Source organism: Chinchilla lanigera, unplaced genomic scaffold (assembly GCF_000276665.1).
Source record: "Chinchilla lanigera isolate Chin_1 unplaced genomic scaffold, ChiLan1.0 scaffold00044, whole genome shotgun sequence".
In the NCBI taxonomy this organism is placed as follows: domain Eukaryota; kingdom Metazoa; phylum Chordata; class Mammalia; order Rodentia; family Chinchillidae; genus Chinchilla; species Chinchilla lanigera.
The window spans coordinates 12,952,611-12,972,879 of record NW_004955445.1 but is presented as its reverse complement, the minus strand read 5'-3'; the positions used below and the strand labels follow the sequence as shown (position 1 = coordinate 12,972,879).

The 20,269-nt window shown below is 50.5% G+C and overlaps 1 protein-coding gene across 2 annotated transcripts in view; it reads left to right on the top strand.

Annotated features, from left to right (window-relative positions):
• The first annotated feature begins 10,378 nt into the window (after positions 1 to 10,378).
• Positions 10,379 to 20,269, top strand: part of Hnf4a (hepatocyte nuclear factor 4, alpha) — a 37,254-nt gene continuing 27,363 nt past the window's right edge. The window contains exon 1 of one of the 2 annotated variants that reach the window (XM_005392475.2): positions 10,379 to 11,650. In XM_005392475.2, coding sequence (XP_005392532.1) covers positions 11,446 to 11,650 — 205 coding nt within the window. In that variant the 5' untranslated portion in view covers positions 10,379 to 11,445. The remainder of the gene's footprint in view (positions 11,651 to 20,269) is intronic. The other variant, XM_005392474.2, reaches the window with a different exon arrangement.

The window sequence follows — 20,269 nt, the reverse complement described above, 5'->3', positions numbered from 1 at the left end:
AGGATTACAGGCGTGCGCCACACACCCAGCTGTTCGTGTTATTTTTTGTTTGGTTGTTTGTTTGTTTGTGTTATTTTGATGTAATGTCACGGTGAGCATTGGTTGAGACAGTGAACAGAAAGGCTCAGAGCTGGGTGTGGTGGTGCACTACTCCTGTAATCCCAGCACTCGGGAGGCTGGGGCAGGAGGATCGACACAGTTTTGAGGCCAACCTGAACTACATAGGGAGACCCTGTCTCAGAAAACCAAAAGCTACCCCTCAAAGAAAAGAAAGGAAAAGTTCAGGTTCATAATGATGGCAGCTTTGGATGACAGTAATGATAGCAACGCTGAATAGTAACAATAGTTATGTGGTTCCACAAATGAAACCAAGGAATGCTGACTGATCTCCAAGTCAGGATGCAATTGTGCAAGGTCATTTCTGCTAGCATTAATGCAATACATCTAAAACTGAAAAGCCAAGAAGTAGCTGTACAGGGGCTGGGGATTTAGCTCAGTGGCAAAAGCGCCTGCCTGGCAAGTGCAAGGCTGTGAGTTCGGTTCCCGGTACCAGAGAAAAACCAAAAAAAAAAAAAAGAAGTAGCTGTACAGCCATGACACTTCAACATACAGAGGAAAACACAAAGGGAAAAGCCCAGTTAAGACCCTGGCACATGGTTGCCTCTGGATTGGTGGAAATTGGGTTCTGGAAAAAGTGGGTAGACTGTTACTGTTACTGTGAGCCTTGTAGCATCTGACTTTTTGAACTGTGTACATAAATGGTTTGGATTTAAAATTGTCTTAAAAACAAAAAGGGAGTAAAATACTACTGAGATACTTTTTTTTTTTTGGTCTTTTTGAGACAGGGTCTAGCTATGCAGTTCAGACTGGCCTTGAGCTCACTTTGTAGTGATTCTCCTGCCTCAGCCTCTGGAGTGCTGGGATTACAGGCGTGCACCACCACGCCCAGCTTGAAATACTTTTGAATATACTTAACAAACAGAGTTGGGATGGAAAGTCTTGGAGAGAAAGGGCAGAGAGAGAGAGGAGTGTGGGATATATCTTCCTGCTGAAGACCCGCGGGGCTTTGTTTTGGAAATCAAACCTGAGCACCTTTCTCTGTCCGCAGGCTCTGATTCTTGTCTGATGATGATCTGTTTATCCCTGGGCTCCTCCACCACGGTGAAGGTTCCCGTAGAGCAGGGGATGAGGCTGCCTCGCCGTCTGCCGCATCCCAGCGTGGAGGGCAGTGCTGGGCACACAGTAGTCCAATATTTGCAGACTGAGCAAATACAGATGGGGACAGTTGAGTCAGGCTGCTGAGCAGCTGCGCAGGCCAGTGGTCTGGGGAGGAGGTGGCAGCCCCTGGCCAGGCCCTTCCCTGGGTAAACAGGCCTCCCTCTGCCCAGACTGTTTGACGACTGTCTGCCAAGGGAACAGCAGACCCCGGCTGCTGCACTCCCAAGGCCCCAGGCTTCCCTGGGACCAGCCGCAGGCAGCAGCAGCCACGCCTCGGAAGTGCTCGGAGGAACAGGTCAAAAAGTTATCCAAACAGTCGGAGGGAGGGCAGAGGAGGAGGCACTGAGACAGCCTGGGGCAAGTGTCTTTCCAGGACGGGCTCCATCCTGAGGGCTGGGGCAGCTCCCCAGTCAGACTCAGTATTAGGAGCAGCAGACCCAGGACCTACAGAGGGGTCTTGGGCACTTCCTGTTCCCTGGGCCTTCATTTCCTCACCTATAAATTGAGATACCACAGACACATCAGTGGTTTTTTTAAACCAAAACAAAACAAAAAAAGCAATGGGGCTCTATCCTCAGATAAAATCCTGCCTAGAAGCCAGTTCACAGGAACGATGTAATAGAGGCGGCTGGGTTAAGCAACAGTCAAAGTGCAGGAGGATGCACCCTTATGAGCCCCTTGTCCTGCAGGACAGCCACAGGTGAAATCCACCAGGCTACCTGGCATCTGGGATTTATCTGCTTGGTGAGTGAGGTAAAGGCAGTGTAGCAAGAGGACATACCTGGAATTTTATAATCAAACACAGACCCAGAGCCAGGCGAGGCGGTACAGGCCTGTAATCCCAGCACTCTGGGAGGCTGAGGCAGGAGGATTGCAAGCTCAATCATGCTTAGCCTGGGAAACTTAGTGACTTAGTGAGAACCTATCTCAAAATAAAGGAGAGCTGGGATGTAGCTCAATGTGAGGCCCTGGATTTAATCCTCCATATCACAAAACAAAGGAACAAACAAGAAACGTAGACCCAGGTTCAAGACCCATCATGTGATTCTGAGCAATTTTCTGCAACTTTCTGAGCTTTAGTTGCCCCCCACACGCACCTGGCCGCTAACCAGTGTCCCTTGTGGTATCATCCCTAGTACATTTAGCACAGAACGTGGCACCTAGCAAACCCTCAGTAATGGAACTGGACAATCACGTTTGTTATTCCTCACAGAAATGACCTAGAATGAGAAGCAACTGAGCCAATTATTGGTCTTTGCTGTAAATGTGGGAAATATTGAAGCACTCACAGCCCCAGTTTCCTCTTCTGCAAAACAAGATGCAGGATTTAAAGGACCTTTTTTTTGGGGGGGGGGGTCTTTTTTAGACAGGACCTTGCTATGCAGTTCAGGCTGGCCTTGAGGTCACTTTGTAGCCCTGGCTGGTCTCGAACTTGCAACTATCCTCCTGCCTCAGCCTCCTGAGTGCTGGGATTATAAATTTGCAGCACCACACCCAACTAGGACCCATTTTTTTATTTCATAAAATTTGAATTGATTGTTAACTTTTACTTTTTTATTTTTTTATTGTTAACTTTTAAAAGTTCCAAACTTTTAAAAGTCCCAAAAAGTTAGCTTCTTTTTAAAAAATCGGAAGCTCTTGTCTGCAGATTTCCCATACCCATGAGGCAGGGTCTGCCGGAACCAATTTAGGTTGGGTATATTTTCTCTAATTTGCCCCAATGTCTACTGTTCCTCAGTGTGCCCACACTGAAGCTCTACTAAGAAACATAAAGCATTACGTTTGTGCATTTTTTTTGTTTTGTTTTGTTTTTTTCCAGTACCGGGAATCGAACTCAAGACCTCACGCTTGTCAGGGAGGCACTGTGCCGCCGAGCTAAATCCCCAGCCCCCTGTGCATTTTTTAACAAGTGTGAAATTTGCTTACACTCCCCTGTTCAATATATTTTTAGTTACCTCTCTGTGCATTGAGTGCCCTTGAGTTTGGGCCCCCTGATTGCTAAAACCAAGGGGAAGCTCGCTCATCATCTGTAAGAGCAATCTCCTGTTTCATAGATCTGCTCCTTTTTTTTTTTTTTTTTTTTTTTTTTTTTGGTCTTTATGCTACTCAGGCTGGCCTTGAACTCACTTTGTAGCCCAGGCTGGCCTCCAGCTAGAAGTGATCCTCCTGCCTCAGACTGCCAAGTGCTGGGGTTACAGGCGTGCCCCGCCACACCCAGCAATTTACTGCTTTTTAATTTAGCTGCTGGAGCATTTAACCTTCCGATTGTGGCCATACTGCTTTTCTGACAGCACTGCTCTAGTCTGTGGGACTGCACGGCAGTGACCAAATTCATTCCTAACTCTTCTGCCTCCGTTTTCCATGCCTGAAAGGACCCCTCCTACTGAAGCTCCTGGGCTTGTATCCCTGCACGAGTCTGCTCCCCAGCCCTCAGCTATGTCTGGCATCCCCACCTTTGTTGCCCGGCCACCTATCTCTCCAGAGGACCCAGGCTCCAGAGCTCCAAACGTGTCTTCTAGAATTGCGCACGGTGGGAGTCTCATTGCCTGTCCCCATCTGACAGCCATTGTGTGTTCTTTATCAGACACTGCATAAAACAATAGTCAATTTGAAACTTAATTACACAGCCATTCTTCTGTCTCCAGTCTGTGGAATTAACCCCAAATCCACAGCCGTATGGGAGTGGGGCGGGGGTGGAGCTGGGGTGGGGAGAGGCTTAGTTTTTTCTCTCTCTAGGGCGGAGGGAGTTTCTCTGGAGATAAAATGGATTGAGGGCGGGAGCACCGAATCCTGCTACAGCGAAGGTGCTGGTTTTGTTACCGGAGAAGCCAATGCCGACACTGCTGTGGGGACAGGAGCGAATCTGGAAGTTTAGGGAGCTTCGGAGAGGAATCTCGGCAATGAGGACCCCTTCGCGTGGGCGGCTGAGAGCCGGTGCTGCAGAGCCAGGGAGACTCCAGTCGAAGCCCAGTCTGTAAAATGCGGGTGGGAACAGACCTGACCGCCTCTGCCTCAGAGCGCCCCTCGCACTGCTCAGCTGGAAAAGGCTGTGCAAAGTTTTGCAGTCCTCAGACTCGAGGAGGAGGCCACAGGGACGTTGGAGTACATGTGATTCATTTTGTTTTACTTGTCTGTTTATAGCTCTTCTACTATGAACCTGCTTTAGTAAATAAAGAAAGAATAAGGCTGGGTGCTGTGCCTCAGTGGTAGAGCTGCTTGCTTAGCATGCCGGAGGCCCTGAGTGCAATCTATAGCAACACAGCAACACACACACACACACACACACACACACACACACACATGCTCGCGTGCTCAAAATAAATCATGGTTTTCTTTTTTCTTTCTTTTTTTGTTTTTCATTTTGAGAGGGCTTGGGGGCGAGGGTCTCACTAGGCAGTTCAGGCTGGCCTTGAATTCACTTTGTAGCCCAGGCTGCCCTTGAACTCGGCATGGCTTTCTTTAAAAATAAATAAATAAATACATAAATAACAAACCCAAACGAAACAGTTACTTTGCAAGGCATGGTGGTGCACACCTATTGTTCCAGCGCTCAGGAGGCTGAGGCAGCATTGCCGCCAGCTCAAGGTCAGCTTGGGCTACACAGTGAAATTCTGTCTCAAAAGAAAAAAAAAAGTTGGGTTCCAAGTATCTCTTTCTAGAAATTCACGGAAGCTGCCACACTACATTTCTGATATTTCATTAGCCAGAACACACACTGAGCTTCTCCAGGTAGGTCTTTCGGAGAACCACCCCCATGCCCACATGAAAAAGAGAGGTCTTATTGTACAAGAAAACAGGAAGAGTTCACAGTGTGGGACAGTTCACAGCCTCTGTGACATTGTTCTGTTCTTGACTTTAAAAGGATAGTTTGGTTCTCTGAAGTATAACATCTGCTTTAGGGTATTGGTGGGTAATGTTTATTGGGCTTTCAAAGTTTATTCTAAGTAAGTTAGGAGTTTGTCCCCCTACTATCCTCCTACTCTTTCTCCTTTGACTGGGTCTTACTATGTAGTTCAGTTTGGTTTTTGGGTTTTTTTTTTTTGTTTTTTTGTTTTTGTTTTTGTTTTTCCGGTACCGGGAATCGAACTCACGACCTTGCACTTGCCAGCCAGGCGCTGTGCCACTGAGCTAAATCCCCAGCCTCTATGTAGTTCAGTTTGGCCTTGAAGTCACAGTGACCCTTCTGCCTCAGCTTCACAAGCACCAGGATTATAGATGTACACCACCATGCTTGCCTTGTTTGTTCCTTTGTTAATCATAATTAATACCAAACTGTCTTCACTGCTTTTTGTGCATCTACTGAGATGATCACAATTTTCCTCCTTTAGTCTTCTAATGTATTCATAGATTTTATGGTGTTAAACCATCCTTGCTTTCCTGGAATAAAACTAAATTGGTCATCATGCAGTATATGCATCTCAGACAATGTTGAAATTTTTAAAAATTGTGGTAAAACACACATAACAGAATTGACCATTTTAACCACTTTTAGAATATACAATCCAGAGGCACTCAGTAGATTCACATTGACAGCCTCACCGTCCTTCTCCTCAGTGCTTTTCCTCTTCCTGTAGTGAAGCCAACCCTCTTAGAGATGAATTCCCCAGTGCTGCCTCCCTCAGGAGGGGAGTAACCACCCTTCTACTTTCTACCTCTACAAATGTGCCTGTCCAGGGTCACATGAATGAATTCAGCAACCCCGCCTCACACCAGTGGGATCACACAGTGTTTGTCCTTTTATGACCAGTTTATTTCCCTTAGCATAATGTACTGGAAATTCATGTGTGTGGTCATGTGTCAGAATTCCCTTCTTATTTAAGGCCAAATAATATTCCATCTGTGTGGATAGACCACATTCTATTTATCTCTTTGCCCTTTGTGGGATACTTGGGTTGCTTCTCCCTGTTGACTATTGAGAATGATCGTGCTATGAACAGGAGGGCCCATGTTCATAGCAGACTCGTTCTCTGTTCTTTTGGGCATACAAGCCGGAGTGGAATTATTGGATCACACTACTATTTTTAATTCTTTTTTTTGAAGAACCACCACTGCTTTCCACAGAGGCCGCACTATTTTATATTCCCAACAGCAGTGCACACAGACTCCTTTCCTGCCTAGCCACCTCCATGGCAACACCTGTCATTCTCTCTCCCCATCCCCACCCCGGTACCAGGGATCAAACTCATGACCTCGTGCTTGCCAGGCAGGCGCTGTGCCTCTGAGCTAAATCCCCAGCCCAACACCTGTCATTCTCTATTCTACTGTTTTACAGCATCCATGTGAATGAGTTGAAAGGGTGTCTCTGTGTTTTGATCTGCATTTTCCTAATGGTTGGTGATGTTAAGCATCTTCAGGTGTTTACTGGTCATCTGTATAATTTCTTTAAAGAAATGTCTGTTTGGATCCTTTGCCCATTTTTAAATTGTTTATTTTGTTATTAAATTGTAGGTGTTTATATATTCTGTATAGTAACCTCTTTTCAGATATATGATTTATGAATATTTTTGTTCCTTTCTGTGGGAGGACACTGTTGATAGTGCCCTTTGGTGAACAAAAGTTTTATATATATATTTTTTGAGACAGGATCTCCCTATGCAGTTTAGGCTGAACTTGAGCTTACTTTGTAGCCCAGGCTGGTCTCGAACTAGCAATGATTTTCCTGCCTCAGCCTTCCGAGTGCTGGGATTACAGGTGTGTGCCACCACGTCTAGCTAAAAGTTTTATATTTTGATGTAGTCCAATTTCTATCTTTTCTTTTGTGGCCTGTGCTTTTGGTGCCATATCCAAGAAATTGTTACCAAGTCCAATGTCGTGAAACTTTGCCCCCATATTTTAATGGGTTTAGGTTTTACATCCATTTTTGGTTAATTTTTATATAATAATGTAATGAAAGAGTCCAAATCCATTCTTCCGCATGTGGACATGCAATATTCTTGATGTGGATTTGGTTTTTGTAGCATTTTATTTAGAACTTTTATCCTGGGGAAATGCTGCTTTGTTTGTTGTTGGATTCTTTCCCTAACCTCCCTGACAGGTGATTCTGAGCTTTGCTTGGTTTCTCCATCTCTCTGCCAGTCCTGGCTCATTTTCTGGGGCTGTAGGAATCAGCAGGCTTCTTTTCCAGGGAATAGCACTTTGAATTCAGTAAACAACATAACTACATGCTGGGCAGCTACCTGCCAGGTGTATATGGTTTATCACGTTTGTTCTGCAGAGCAATCAATAAAGAAGCCTTATTATTGATTCCTATCTTGTAAATGAAGCAAATAAGGCTTGAGGAGCTTGTAACTTTCACAAGGTCAAACAGCTACATAAAAGGCACATTCATATATTTCAAAGGCTGTGCCCTGACCGCTGCACTCCAAAGGCTCTCTCCTCTCCCCCAGTACCCAGCTCAAACTTCCTTCGGCTCTTCAGTTATTCTTCAGAGTACGTAGTTTTCTCACCTTTTCCCTTGCTAGGAGAATTTAAGCATCCCCATTAAAATCAGAACCATGTGCAGTTGTCCACACACAGCCTGAGCTCTGTGTTCTCACTGATGACACGAGACTGGGTGTGAGCGGCTGCGCCCAGTACAACCTCCAGGACTTTGTCGCATCACCTGCTCCTAGGGTAGCCTCCTCATCCACACCACCCAGGTGATTTAGTCTCACCAACGTGGAGGAGTGTTTCTTCCTTTGCACTGAGTTCAAACGCTTCTCCAAAGTTGTTGGGGTCTGCATCCTGCTCTTGTACAGCTAACACCCCCCGGAGCTCTCCACATGCCAGGCGCAGTTCTAAGCCTCTTAGAGGCACAAACACCAATAGTTCCCACAACCACCCAATGACACACGCTCTTTGCATCCCTATTTTTCAGAGAACAAAACGGACACAGGGTTGGCAGTGTGGCTCGGAGAGCACGCATATACTTAGTGTGCATAAGATCCTGGATTTGAACCTCAGCACCCCCCAAAAAAGAAAAGAAAGATAAAGAAAACAGAATCAATGCAGTTAAATAACTTTTTCAGGGCCACACAGCTAGTCCATGGCAAAACCACAACTCAAACCCAGGAGGTCAGTTTCTGGAATTTGTATCCTCAGCCTCAACACTGGGCTGTTCACAAACATTTCTGGTATCTTTTTGTGGTCTTGTCTTTTCTTTTCTTTTCTTTTTTTGAGACAGGGTCTCGTTGTGCAGTTCAGGCTGGCCATGATCTCATTTTGTAGCCCAGGCTGGTCTGGAACTCTCAATGATCCTCCTGCCTCAGCCTCCCAAGTGCTGGGATTACAGACGTGCTCCACCATGCCCTGCGGTCTTTGCTTTTCAACCAAAGTTTGCCCAGAAACTTTAGCAAGCAAACGGTATTGAATCAGAATATACTACAACTGGGTTTGTTTCATTCTGTTAATTTTCCCATTATCTTCTACTTAGGATACTGATGGTTCACTAACTAGGGATAACTTTTTCGAAAAATGAGTTGAGAGAGAGAGAGAGAGAGACAATGAATAAAGGGCTCAGGGATGCAGAGAACCTAGATAATCATGTAGGAAAGCCCTTCCAGAGAAGGACAATTAAATCCCAGTCTGAAGGATCTTTTTTTGACAGCTACGCAAAAAACCAGGAAGCCATATTCCAGGCAGGGTGGAGCGGGGGTGGGGGCGGGGGGCTGCCCTAGAGGGGGGCAAGTGGGATGAAATGAGCTCTGAGACGGGGATACGCAGCGAGGCGGCTGTCCTCTGCCTCAGGGAGCGACAGAGTTTCAGCTGTATTATGAGTGCACAGGAAATCATAAAAGTTTAAATAGGAGGGGGATCCAGTTCTACGCATGCTTGTACGAGGCCACCTGGTGGAGTGGAGGGTAAGGAAAGGGAAGGGAAGGGAAGGGAAGGGAAGGGAAGGGAAGAGCCTTTAGCCCACTTCGGAGATGATGCAGGTGGTGGAGATAGAAAGATGAAAATTCAAGCTCACCACCGTTGGAGGTGAGAAGCGCTGGGTTTTCTGATGGCTTGGGTGGGACTGGAGGGAGGACACAAAGATAGTGACTCCCAGGACTTGGGCCTGGGTAATTGAGATGCTGCCGGTTATGACAGGTGGACGATACTACTATTCTTTTAACCTCCGGGCCTCGTCCTACTGCACAAAGCGTCCTGTGTCTCTCCGGAGGTCACACTTTTGCCACGCTCCCCCCACCCATACATTGACTTTCATAATGGGGAAGGGTGGTATTCAATGATGGTAATATTTTTACCAATGCCCCTGCGTGCAAGCGTGGGCTTCCCAGTGTACAAAGCCTGGGACCCTCCTCCAGGGCGCCTGCGTGTGGACACCGGATGTTGGCAGCTGAGGTTTCATAGAAACCAAAGGGCTGAGAAGGCCTGGAAACTGGTTTTTAAATCGTGCGTTCTGATTGGTGATTATAGCGCCAGAGGGATTCGGCGGGAATTGGAGTGACTTAGTGCGTTTGGGTCTGTGATTGGTGGGATTGTAGCGCGGCCTCCGCTCTGATTGGTGGAGGTCGTGTAGCTGTCTGCAAGTTTCTGAGCGCTAGTACCCGAATTGGCCACGAGAGGGAGCGCGAGAAGCGCAAAGCGCGGTCTCGAGAGTCAGGGACCACTTCCTCCCCGCAGTCCTCCGGCCCTTGCATCCGTGGCGCAGGCACATGGCTGGGGTAGGGGAAAGTGTATCAGGGCTCCCGGCTCCGGCCAGGTTATCACGCTTCTCTTCACAGCTCCTTTGGCCCCTTCCTTTGGCTCCCCGCCCCACAGAGGACATTGGATGGTCCCAGGGGTGGGGCTGCGGGTTCGCGGAGGTGTGCGAAGCCCACAGCCCAGCGCGCAGCCCCTCCTCGGCTCACAGTCCCCGGGATGGGGCCGACCCCGCCTCTAAGAACCTTTCCAGGGCAGCGCCCCAGTGGGCCTAAAACTGCAGCCAGGGCCACCAGCTCCGATCACCCGTCTGAAGACGCCCCCTGCCTGTCCCTCTGCCGCCACGCCGCTCTCTTTCCTAGTTTCTGAATCGGTCCTTAAAATTTACTTGTTTTTCTGAACTCGCTCATTGCCTGCTTTGCCTCACCTTCCCGCCAAAATACAAGCCAGATGAGCAAAGGAATCGTTGTCAGGTACAGTTCAGACCTCTCGGATCCATTTGATGTGAGATAAAGCACAAACTTTTTAAGTGTATCCCATACATTGTTAGAGACATATTTATCAGTCACTGGTTATCCGAAGGTCCAATTTAACTGTCTGTGGGGCTCCTACCCCCGCCCCCAGTACTGGAGATTGAACCCAGGGCCTTCACACTGAGCTACATCTCCAGGCTTTTAAAAAATTTTTTATTTTGAGTTAAGAGTCTGGCTGAGTTGCTAAATCGACCAGGCCGAGTTTAAACTGGGGATGCTCCTGCCTCAGCTTCCCAGAGTGATAGGATTCCAGGCCTGCTGTACCATGCCCAGCTCAGCCTGTGTCTGATTTGCAGGCTTACAGTGCTGGGAGGGAGGGGTCTTGCCCACTGTCTTTATTGCTGCAAATCAGCACCCAAAATGATGCCGACGGGAGCGGGTGAACAAATGGGAAATGCTTGGAGGGACAGATTCCTTCGTTCATTCGCTCATGTATTCAGCCAGTGCATTTACACTAAGTGCCAGCTGGGACCTGAGCGTAGCAGGATCAGTGGGACACAGTCCAGAGGGGAAGTCATCTCCTTTGGGTGCTATGGAGCTCTGGGGGCTGTGGGTGGACAGAGGAAGATGACGAGCTGGGCCTTGGAGGGAGGGGAACAGCTCTGCTAGAGACAAGCGCAGGACCAGGGGTGCTGCAGGTGGCCAGGGAGGGGTGTGCGGCGTGGCTGAGGGGTTTGCTGAGTGTCACCGCCCAGCAGACACACCCGAGCTGGGCCAAGTGACATTCCTGTGCCCATCCTCCAGGTGGGGAAACTGAGGTTCAGAGAGGTGAAATGCTGGGCCTGGGGTGGTTGGAGAAGGGAAAGCCAAGATTCACATTTAGGTCTGGTGGACGCCGAAGCTTGCACTCTTCTAGCAAAGCTGCTGGGCAGAGGACGGGCCCCACACATGGAGAATGAACCACATGAGCTCAGAAGGGGACAGGACCAGGCCCTGTGACTGCCGCCCGCAAGCTCAGCAGGAGGACCTGGAGTCAGCGGGCAGCCGGGTTGGGTCTCCGGGAGCCCCAGCTGAGCCCTGTGGCTATGGCTAAGTCCTTGCATGGGTCCTGGGCAGGGCTGTAGTTTCCATGGAGACCACCTCCCACCACCTCCGAAATCCCATTGTGACCAGCATTAAGGGATTAACTGCCCAGCAGCCCTCGCAGGGTCTTGAGTGCCAGGGTGGCAAGAGGAGCTGGCTCCAGGATGAAGAGGCCGCCCCGTGTGCGGGGCCCCGTAGCACCGGGAGAAGGATGTCGGACGGGGGCCAGGGCTTCCCCCAGGAACCACCAGGTAGGGCCCTGGCTCCACATCTGCACGAGGGAAGGAAGCACGGGGTGGCGGGGGAGCCAGAACCCAGGGGAGCAATTCATCCCAGCCCCAACCCAGGAAGTACGAGGGCTCTGATGGGTGAATTATGTCCTGGTCAAAACAGGATCCAGACCCCCTCTCAGTAAAATGAGGGGTGCCCCCACAGACTCCTTCAAGGGTACTCCAAGGCTGCCAAAGAGCAGCTGTCTAATCATTTTGCACCTGGGGAAACTGAGGCAAGGGTGAGCAGGTGACTTGCCCAAAGTCAGTGAACGGAAGCAGGTTGAGAGTCCAGAGGGACCCCCAAGGGTGCCTGAGCAGAAACTGGTTAAAATCTTGTTGCTGCCTCTGTCTCAATTTTTAAATCCCCTCCAGGAAGGGTTCCCCGTGGAACCTGCTCCCCAGGGCCTGTTCCCTGGGCCCCTATTTCAATGACTTGTTCCTCACTTCTGCCTCTCTTTGGGGTGTCAGTGCCCAGACACAGGGGGCCTCCCGACAGCCCACCCCACCCACGTGTCCTCTTGCCGAGGAAGGCCGGGCCTGCACTGGAGAGACTCAGGCCTGGCTGCAGAGCTCCCTGGACCAGGCTCTGGGAAGGGCACGTCAATGCCGGGGTCAAACGCTGCCCTGGAGCCAGGGACAGCCGATCAAACTCTGCGGACTTGGCTTACTGAGAAAACCATATTCCCCTCGGAGCCCATTTCCTCAGCTGTCACCCAGAGCTTGCTCTCAGGTGCTGCGGAGATATCTCTGGCAAGTGAGAAGGAGCAAGCGGAGGAACACCATGAGAGGCAGGGACGCTGACACGTGCTCTTAGAGCTTCTGAGGCATCACGAACGGTCTCCAAGAAAGCTTAGGAGGTGCGTGAGAGCCTGGAGAAACAATTTCGATGACAAGGGTGTGGGGTGAGCAGGTGGGCAGGAGGTGGGGAAGCAAGGCTTCCCGACAGGCGCCTGTTTAGCAAATTTGGTAAAAGAGCAGATAATAATCCCACAAACTCTTTTTTTTTTTCTTTTTGGTATTTTGAGACAGGATTTCACTGTGTAGTTCAGGCTGGCCTTGAATTCTTGAACTCACTATGCAGTCCAAGCTGGCTTCCAACTCAGGGCAATCCTCCTGCCTCAGCCTCTCGAGTGCTGGGATCTCAGGTGTGTGCCACCACACCTGGCCCCACACATTTAATAATCCAAAAGATGCACAGCCAAGGTTGCCACCTGTCTTCCAGGAACTGGCCCCGTGTCACCGAATCCTTGACCCGAGAAAGCCCTTTAAGTCAGTGTCTCCTTGCCAGTAGCAATGACACCAGTCATTGGCTCCAAGAATCAGGAGCCATCTCCGTGCTGGCTACAGTGCCATGTGCATTGCAGATGTTGCCCATTGATTTTATGAGGAAGGTTCTGATCTTATGGGGAAGGTTGTCATCAGTGCCATTTTACAGATGGGGCAACTGAGCCTCGCTGAAGTTTCGGCTAGGAAGTTACAGTAAGCTGGAAAACTTGGGGCCCCGCAGCAAGGCCTCTCGAGCTCTGGATTTCAAGTCCTCCCGTGAAGGGTCTCAAATGTTGGCCGTACCTCCTAGTCATCAGGGAATTTCAAAAAATACTGTACCGCTCACCACCACCACCCCCCACCACCCCAAGATCTGGCGATTGGTTTGCACTGAGGCCTGAGTTTTTTGCTGTTGTGTTTTGGTGCCCCTGCTCATGCTGGCGATCCAACCCAGGGCCTTGCACATGCAGGCAAGTGCTCTACCACGAAGCTACACCCGAAGCCCAAGCGTCTCTATTTTTGTGTGTCTGTGTGTTTGGTACTAGGGGTTGAGCCCAGGACCTTCCCACTGAGCTACAGCCCCAGCTGTTTTTATTTTTTTATTTGAGACAGGATCTCATTAAATCACCAAGTTGCCCAAGGAACTTGAAATCCCCCTGCCTCAGCCTCTCAGAGTGCTGGGATTATAGGTGTGTACCAGCACCCACCTGGCCAGCATCTGTATTTTTAAAGATCCAAAGTGATTCTGTTCCACTGCCTGGATTACGTCTCTGCTTTATGCAGAAATCAAGGGAGGGAGGGGAATGACTTTGCCCAGGGTTAGACAGTGGCTGGAACCAGAGAGGGACCAAGGCTCCCAGTCACTTACGTGCAACTTTTCTGTAAATAGGCAAAAAACACCCCTGCCCAGCAGGCAGAGCTCATGGGCTTTGGAACTAGGGCTGGATTTCACCCCCACTCAGCCCTTGTGGCTGGAAAACATTTGTGCAGTGAGCAACCTATATAACTGTACACAGTGACCCCGGCCTGAGTCCTAGGACTTTCAAACACTTCACCTCGGTGACCTCCAGACAAATCCCTAGAGCCCCTCAGAACAAGGATGCAGGGAGATTGAGGGTTACGGCTAGGTTGTAGATTCAATCCTCACACCCAGCAGTAGGGCTTGGAATAGGCAGGGGCTCCCCACACCCTTACGCCGCAGATGAGAACAGGCCCCATCCAACTGCCAAGGTCACTCCAGCAGATACGGTCAGGAACATCAACAGGAGAACAGTGACACCCTCGCTCAGATGTCACAAGCCGCCTGGTGGCAGGCAGGCAGCCCAGATGGATGCTCCACCCACACAGGCCTGAGTTCTCCTGGGCCCCTTCCTGATCCCTCTCCAGATCACCCTCTCTACCTAATCTCTTGGGCCTGGGGGTCAACATCTCCCACAATGCCCTGCTCTCTGGCCAGAGCAGCGTCCATGGCTCTTGACTGGCGGCCATCTTTCAGGGTTACTGTGTGCAGCCCTGCAGGGCAGCGTGGCCTTGGCTTAGGAGCGTAGATTATGGAGCCAGCTGGGATTTGAGTCCTACTTCTCATTTCTGTCTCTATGAGCACATGACTCAAACTCTCTGCGTCTGTGGTCTGTGAAATGCTGATCCAACCACTGCCTTCCTCTCTGAGCAGCATGAGATCTCGGGAGCACACTGGCAGCCCTCCGGAGAGCTGGGTGCACGTCGGCCACGGTTGTCAGCGTGTGTCTCCATTTCATTCTTGCGACGACCCCCGGAGTGAGGTGTCAGTATCATTCCCAGTTTACAAGAGAAACTGAGGCTCAGAGGGCTGAGTCAGGGCAGAGCTCTGCTCTTTCTCAAGGGCCTGATGTCTCTGGAGACGGGAAGGACCAAAACCGGCTATGACATGGAGCCTGTGGTCCACAGCTCATGCCGCTGGGCCCACTGTTCAGAGGGCTGCAGGACACAAGGCCAGGTGAAGCCCCCTGACTGGGGCCTTCCAGGAGCTCTCACAGCCCTGGGAGGGAGAGGGAAATGGCAGGCAAGGGCATCTGCAGAGCCCTCTGCTCCCCGACATCCTTCAATACATCACCGAGGCCATCAGTGAGAGCCGATTGCCCTGTCCAGCTGGAGACCAGGATGCCCAGGGTGACCCATGTCCTTGGATGAGTCCTTTCTCCTTCTGGCCTCCAGCGCCCCTTCTACACCCTGAGGTGATGAGGCTGGACAGTGGTTTTGGGAAAACAGTAAAAGAGGTCACATCTTAGAGGCCTTCACCTGATGCACTAGCTGAGCTCCGGAGACCTCCAGAGGCCGGATTGAAAAGCCCCGGCCGGCATCCTCCCTCAGGTTCTCCTGGCTCCAAGGATTCTACAGTCCCGAACGCCAAGCCCCAGCCTCGCATCCCCGTTAGGAAGATTCCCCCCACCCCCACCCGCTGCCTTTATCTCTCTTTGGCAACAGAACAAATTTGCTCAGGACGCAGAGCAGGGCCCAGGCAGACTGTTGACTTGAGCAAAACCTCCCCTTTGGAGGGCGGCAGAGGAGACCGCTGGATGTCCATGCGGAGGCCAGCGGCCTCTTGCATAACCCGGGCGGCCTTCTGCTCACCCCGGCCTTTTCAGGGTTAGGGGTGAGGCAAACCGCAAACTCATGCCCGGTTAATTTTTTAAGGCAAAATCAACAGGCTCAGCAATGATTAGCAGGCAGGTAAGTTCATCTTAATCACGCTGAGGACAGGGAGGGGGGAAGGAGGCCGGTGGAGGCCCTGGGATGGGGCCAGTTATCAGTTAACCACATGAATGTTGTTTCCTTCCAAACCCACTGGCCTTCAGCCCCGGCTCCCTCATCTTCCTCTCGGAAATACTCCTGTGGCAATCCGCTGGCCATCCGCTTCCAAGTGAACAAACACATGGCCACCCATGGTTTCTGAGGGAGGCCGAGGGGTCCTTCTTGTAAAGACCAAGCTTCCCACCAGCACTGAGCAGGCTGGACAAAGTCCCTCTTGCCCTCTGGCTCTCTGTGAGGGGCCCAGATACAAGGCCCAGCTCCACAAGATAATCTGCAGCAGCTGCCACTCGCTAAGGACCTTAGCGTTGCCATCCGCCAACTGGGCTGGTTAGGGAGCCGGTTCTGAAGTTCTGTGTGTCATCATGGGGTCAAGCTGTGGCAGTAGGAGAAGGGTTCAGGAGCCCAAGAAGAAGTTGAGACCCAAATGGCAGAGCACCTACCTGCCATTGGTAGCAGCAGGCTCCAGATCCCAGCTCCAGGCAGAAGCGTTGCTCTCGGTTGGAAGACGGGGGTCCCAGCGGTTGGCTGGGGCCCCGGGGAGGGCCTGTTAGACCCCAGCTGCCCTGCGACTCCTGCCTGGGTCTCGGGAGCTGCCAAAGGCAGCAGGGGAGGCCAGGCGAGCCTCGGGCCAGGTGGCTGCCTGGACTGGAGTTTGGTCAGCAGTTGGGGACCTATATTGTGAGATAGTTAGGACTTTGTCCACAAACTGGAATTTGAAATTTCAAAGGGGCGAAACTGAAGGGCCCTACCCCAGAGTAGAGATGGCTCTTGGCTTCTTTCCCCCACGACTTTTGTTCTTTGTCTTGATAAGTCCTGGTTTCCCCTGCACCGCGGCCGGGTGGCGGTAGGGGAGGACGGATAGGAAATAGCATCGAGGGGGAAGCTGAGGCCTCAGTGCCCCGGGGTGGCTGGGTGTCCGGAGGGTGTCTCTAGACTTGCACATGCCCAGGGACATGGCCTCGGCTTCTCAGACCCTTGGGTTCCTCAGCAGTACAGTGAGGTTGGAACCAGCAGGAGCCAGCCCCGGGCTCCGGGCTCCCGAGGTGCTCCTGGGATTCTCTGAGCGGGGTAGGTGGGAAGGTGAAACCCTGGAGCCCCAGAGCCAGACTTCGTCCAAAGGGCAGCCCCTCCAGTTACCCCCGGTGTGGTGCTGGGCAAGTCTCTCCACCTGCCCTGACGTGAGGGTGTCCTGGACATCAGATAAAATGAGAATGTCGAGGTTCTCAGCACTGGGCCTGGCACAACATCTGTCTAAACATTCACCATCATTCTCCTTTCAAAGAAAAATGGTGCAGTGCCCTTCCCTGTGTCCATGGCAGAGCCCTGAGCTCCATCCCGACTGCAGCTGGCGTCGCTGTGACCTCTCCCTGACTTCCGCTGCCCCCCAAATCACTGCTTCCCTCCCTCTGAGGTCCTGTCACCCTCTAGGAGCTGCTGCCGCTAGCGCTGTGGCCTGAAGGGCCAAGGGAAAGGGCCGAGGTGAAGATGGCAGCCAGTGGGTGGCTTTAAGATGGTGCTGAGAAAAGAGACTGTGCATAGCTGGGCATGCCCGACCTCAGAGCTCTCCAGAGGAGGGATCCAGATGCCCAAAGCTCATGTGGCTCAAGGAGTCCACTACAATGGCAATAATCGTGATAGCTGCATGCTACAGTTGCCCCTTGGGGCTGGCACCAGAAACCTCCCTGGGTACCAAAATGTACAAAGGCTCAAGTCCTTGCTATACTTGGAAATGATATAGTATTTGCATATGACTTCTGGACATACTCGTATCTACTTTAAATCCTCTGTAAGTTACTTATACTAATTCCATGTGAATGCTATGTAAATAGTTATACACTGTATTGTTTAGGAAAAGGAATAATGTAAAATCTGTACAATAGCCCGAGCATGGTTCTGTGTGCCCATGAAGTCTCAGTTACTCAGGAGGCTGAGGCAGGAGGGTCACTTGAGCTCATTAATCTGAGGCCAGCCAGGCTACGCAGCAAGACCTTGTCTCAAAAACAAAGAACAAAACAAAAATTCTGTTCATATTCAGTACTGACACATTTTTTTCCAACTATTTTTGATCCAAATGCATGGACACAGAACCTGTAGGTACAAAGAGCTGTCTATGTGCCTGTACCCAGTCATTTAACTCCTACTCCAGCTCTTTAAAGAATATATCAACTTCACTGGTGGAGGTGCTGAGGATCGAACCCAGGGCCTTGAATGTGCTAGACAAGTGCTCTACCATTGAGCCACACCCCCAGCTCAACCCCATTTTCCTTTCTCTTTTTCTTTTTTTCTTCCAGAGGTTAAGAATAGGAAAATTTTTGTTGTTGTTTGTTTGTTTGTTTTCCCCAGTACCGGGAATCGAACTCATAACCTCGCACTTGCCAGGAAGACACTGTGCCGCTGAGCTAAATCCCCAGCCTCCTAGAGTAGGAAAATTGATTGGGAAAAGGAGTAGGGACTAGAAATAGCTCCTGAGAGACAGAGGAAACCCGAATGGCTTGCCTCAACCCCAGTTTTCTTTCTTTACCTTTTTTTTTTTTTTTGAGATGGAGTGTTGCTATGTAGTCCAGGTTGGTTTTGAACTCCCTTATGGAGTTCAGGCTAGCCTCATCCTTGTGGTGATCCTCCTGCTTCAACCTCCCAAGTGCTGGGATTATGGTGTGTACCACCCCCCCAGCCTTTTTCTTTTAATAATTGGTTTTACTTATTTTGATGTTTAAAAAATTATCATTTCAAAGTGTAATCAATATTTCAAAGTTACTGTACATTCCATATTATTTTTTCATACTTAGGAAACTGGACTGGTATGTATTTTACATATGCATCACACTCAGTTCAGACGTGCCCTCTTCCTTCATTTTTCTGATGCTGAAATGAAGCTGAGAAGCAGAATCTGAGGTCACAGAGCTTGGTAAATTATAGTGCCTGTGGTCTAAGGTCAATGGCTTACGCCCATAAAGGTGAGTGAGCAGAAGGAAAGTCAAGAATCCTATGGTGTCATCTCATTTAATCTTCGTGGAAAACTGCAGGTTAGGCCCTTTTTATTTCTTTTTTCGTTTTGAGACAGGGTTTCACCATGAAGTTCAGGTTGGCCTTGAACTCACCTTGTGGCCCAGGCTGGCCTCAAACTCACAGCGATCCTCCTGCCTCAGCCTCCCAGGTACTGGGATTACAGACGTGTGTCAGCATGCCCAGCCAGTTAGGCCCATGTTATAGGAGAATCCAGTGATTCAGAACCATTTGCTTGAAGTCACAGAAGCAGCAGATCCTGCTGGTGATGTCATTTGTATGAGGAGCGTGTATCAGGGAGATACTGTCTGGAGCTGGCCAAAGGTGGAGCAAGCCATGTATGTGATGGGTGATGCAATCCACAGGTGGTGGGAGGGTGGACTGACTTATGGGGAAGTGGTAATGGGGGAGGACATGAGTGTGGAATGTGCCTCTTAGGCAGTCATGCACGTGGAGCTTTTGGCAAGTCATGTAAGCCGTAGTCCGTGGAGTTAGCGGTTCGTCGTGTGGAGGCAGCTGCCCACCTGGTAGTTAGTTTTTGCATATCACGCACATGGCCCAACGGACCCTGAAAATCAGACCTTACTGAATGGAGTCTCAGCTGTCATCTATAGAAAGGTACACTGTTATTTTTATGACCTAATTAAGCGCTGACTTGCCAGTGATCACAGTTCACTTGCAAATATGTGGAAGTGTGCTGCTTCCCCCTGATGAATTGCCAGATGCGTAGGACGAGCACTGCCGGGTTGTGCAGGGAGCGGCTGCGCATGGCTCATCGCAGGTGCCAGGTGGGTGCCAGGGCTTGGCCAGAACTGCTGGCCACATCTGTGTTCACCCTTATGCATCTTCCCTTTCCATCCAGCCCTGTGTTCCCTCCATGGGCACCTGAGCCAAGACCAGACGTTCCTGATGCAGGGCGTGGGAAGAACCCACCGGCATCTGAAGTCCCCTTCAGAATCTTATTTCAATCATTCATCTCAAGGTGTTGATTGGGAGGCCTCCCTCCTTCCCTTCCTAGAGTCTTGTCCTAACCAAGAAACAGTTGGGCCAGGATCATCTCCCCATTTTACAGATGGAGAAATTGAGGCCCTGAGAAGAGATGTGATGGAAATGAAGCCATCCAAATAGTGAGAGAGCTGGTTTCTAAGCCCAGGTTTCCTGGCACCAAATCCGGCTTCTTTTCTCTTCTAGAGCCATTGCTCTCCTGCCCCTGGCATCTGGGCTGTAGGAAGAGGGGAGAGGAGAGGGAAGCTGAGCAGGCCAGGAAAGGACGTCCAGTGGTTGGAGGAAGAGTCAGGATGCCCCCTTCCACCGCTCAAACCCACGGGCCCCGGTCCTTATTTGCTCACTAATTCACCCACCCGCTTGCTTATTCACTTATTAATTCATCTGCTCACTAATCCTCCTCCTGGCGAATACCACTCATTCACTCACTCAACTCTCACAGTTGTTTTCCCTATCTCCGATTCGCTCACTCACCAATTCACCCACCCCTCGCTCGGTGAGTGGATTCTCGTTCTCCCACTGTCGCCCCGGCTG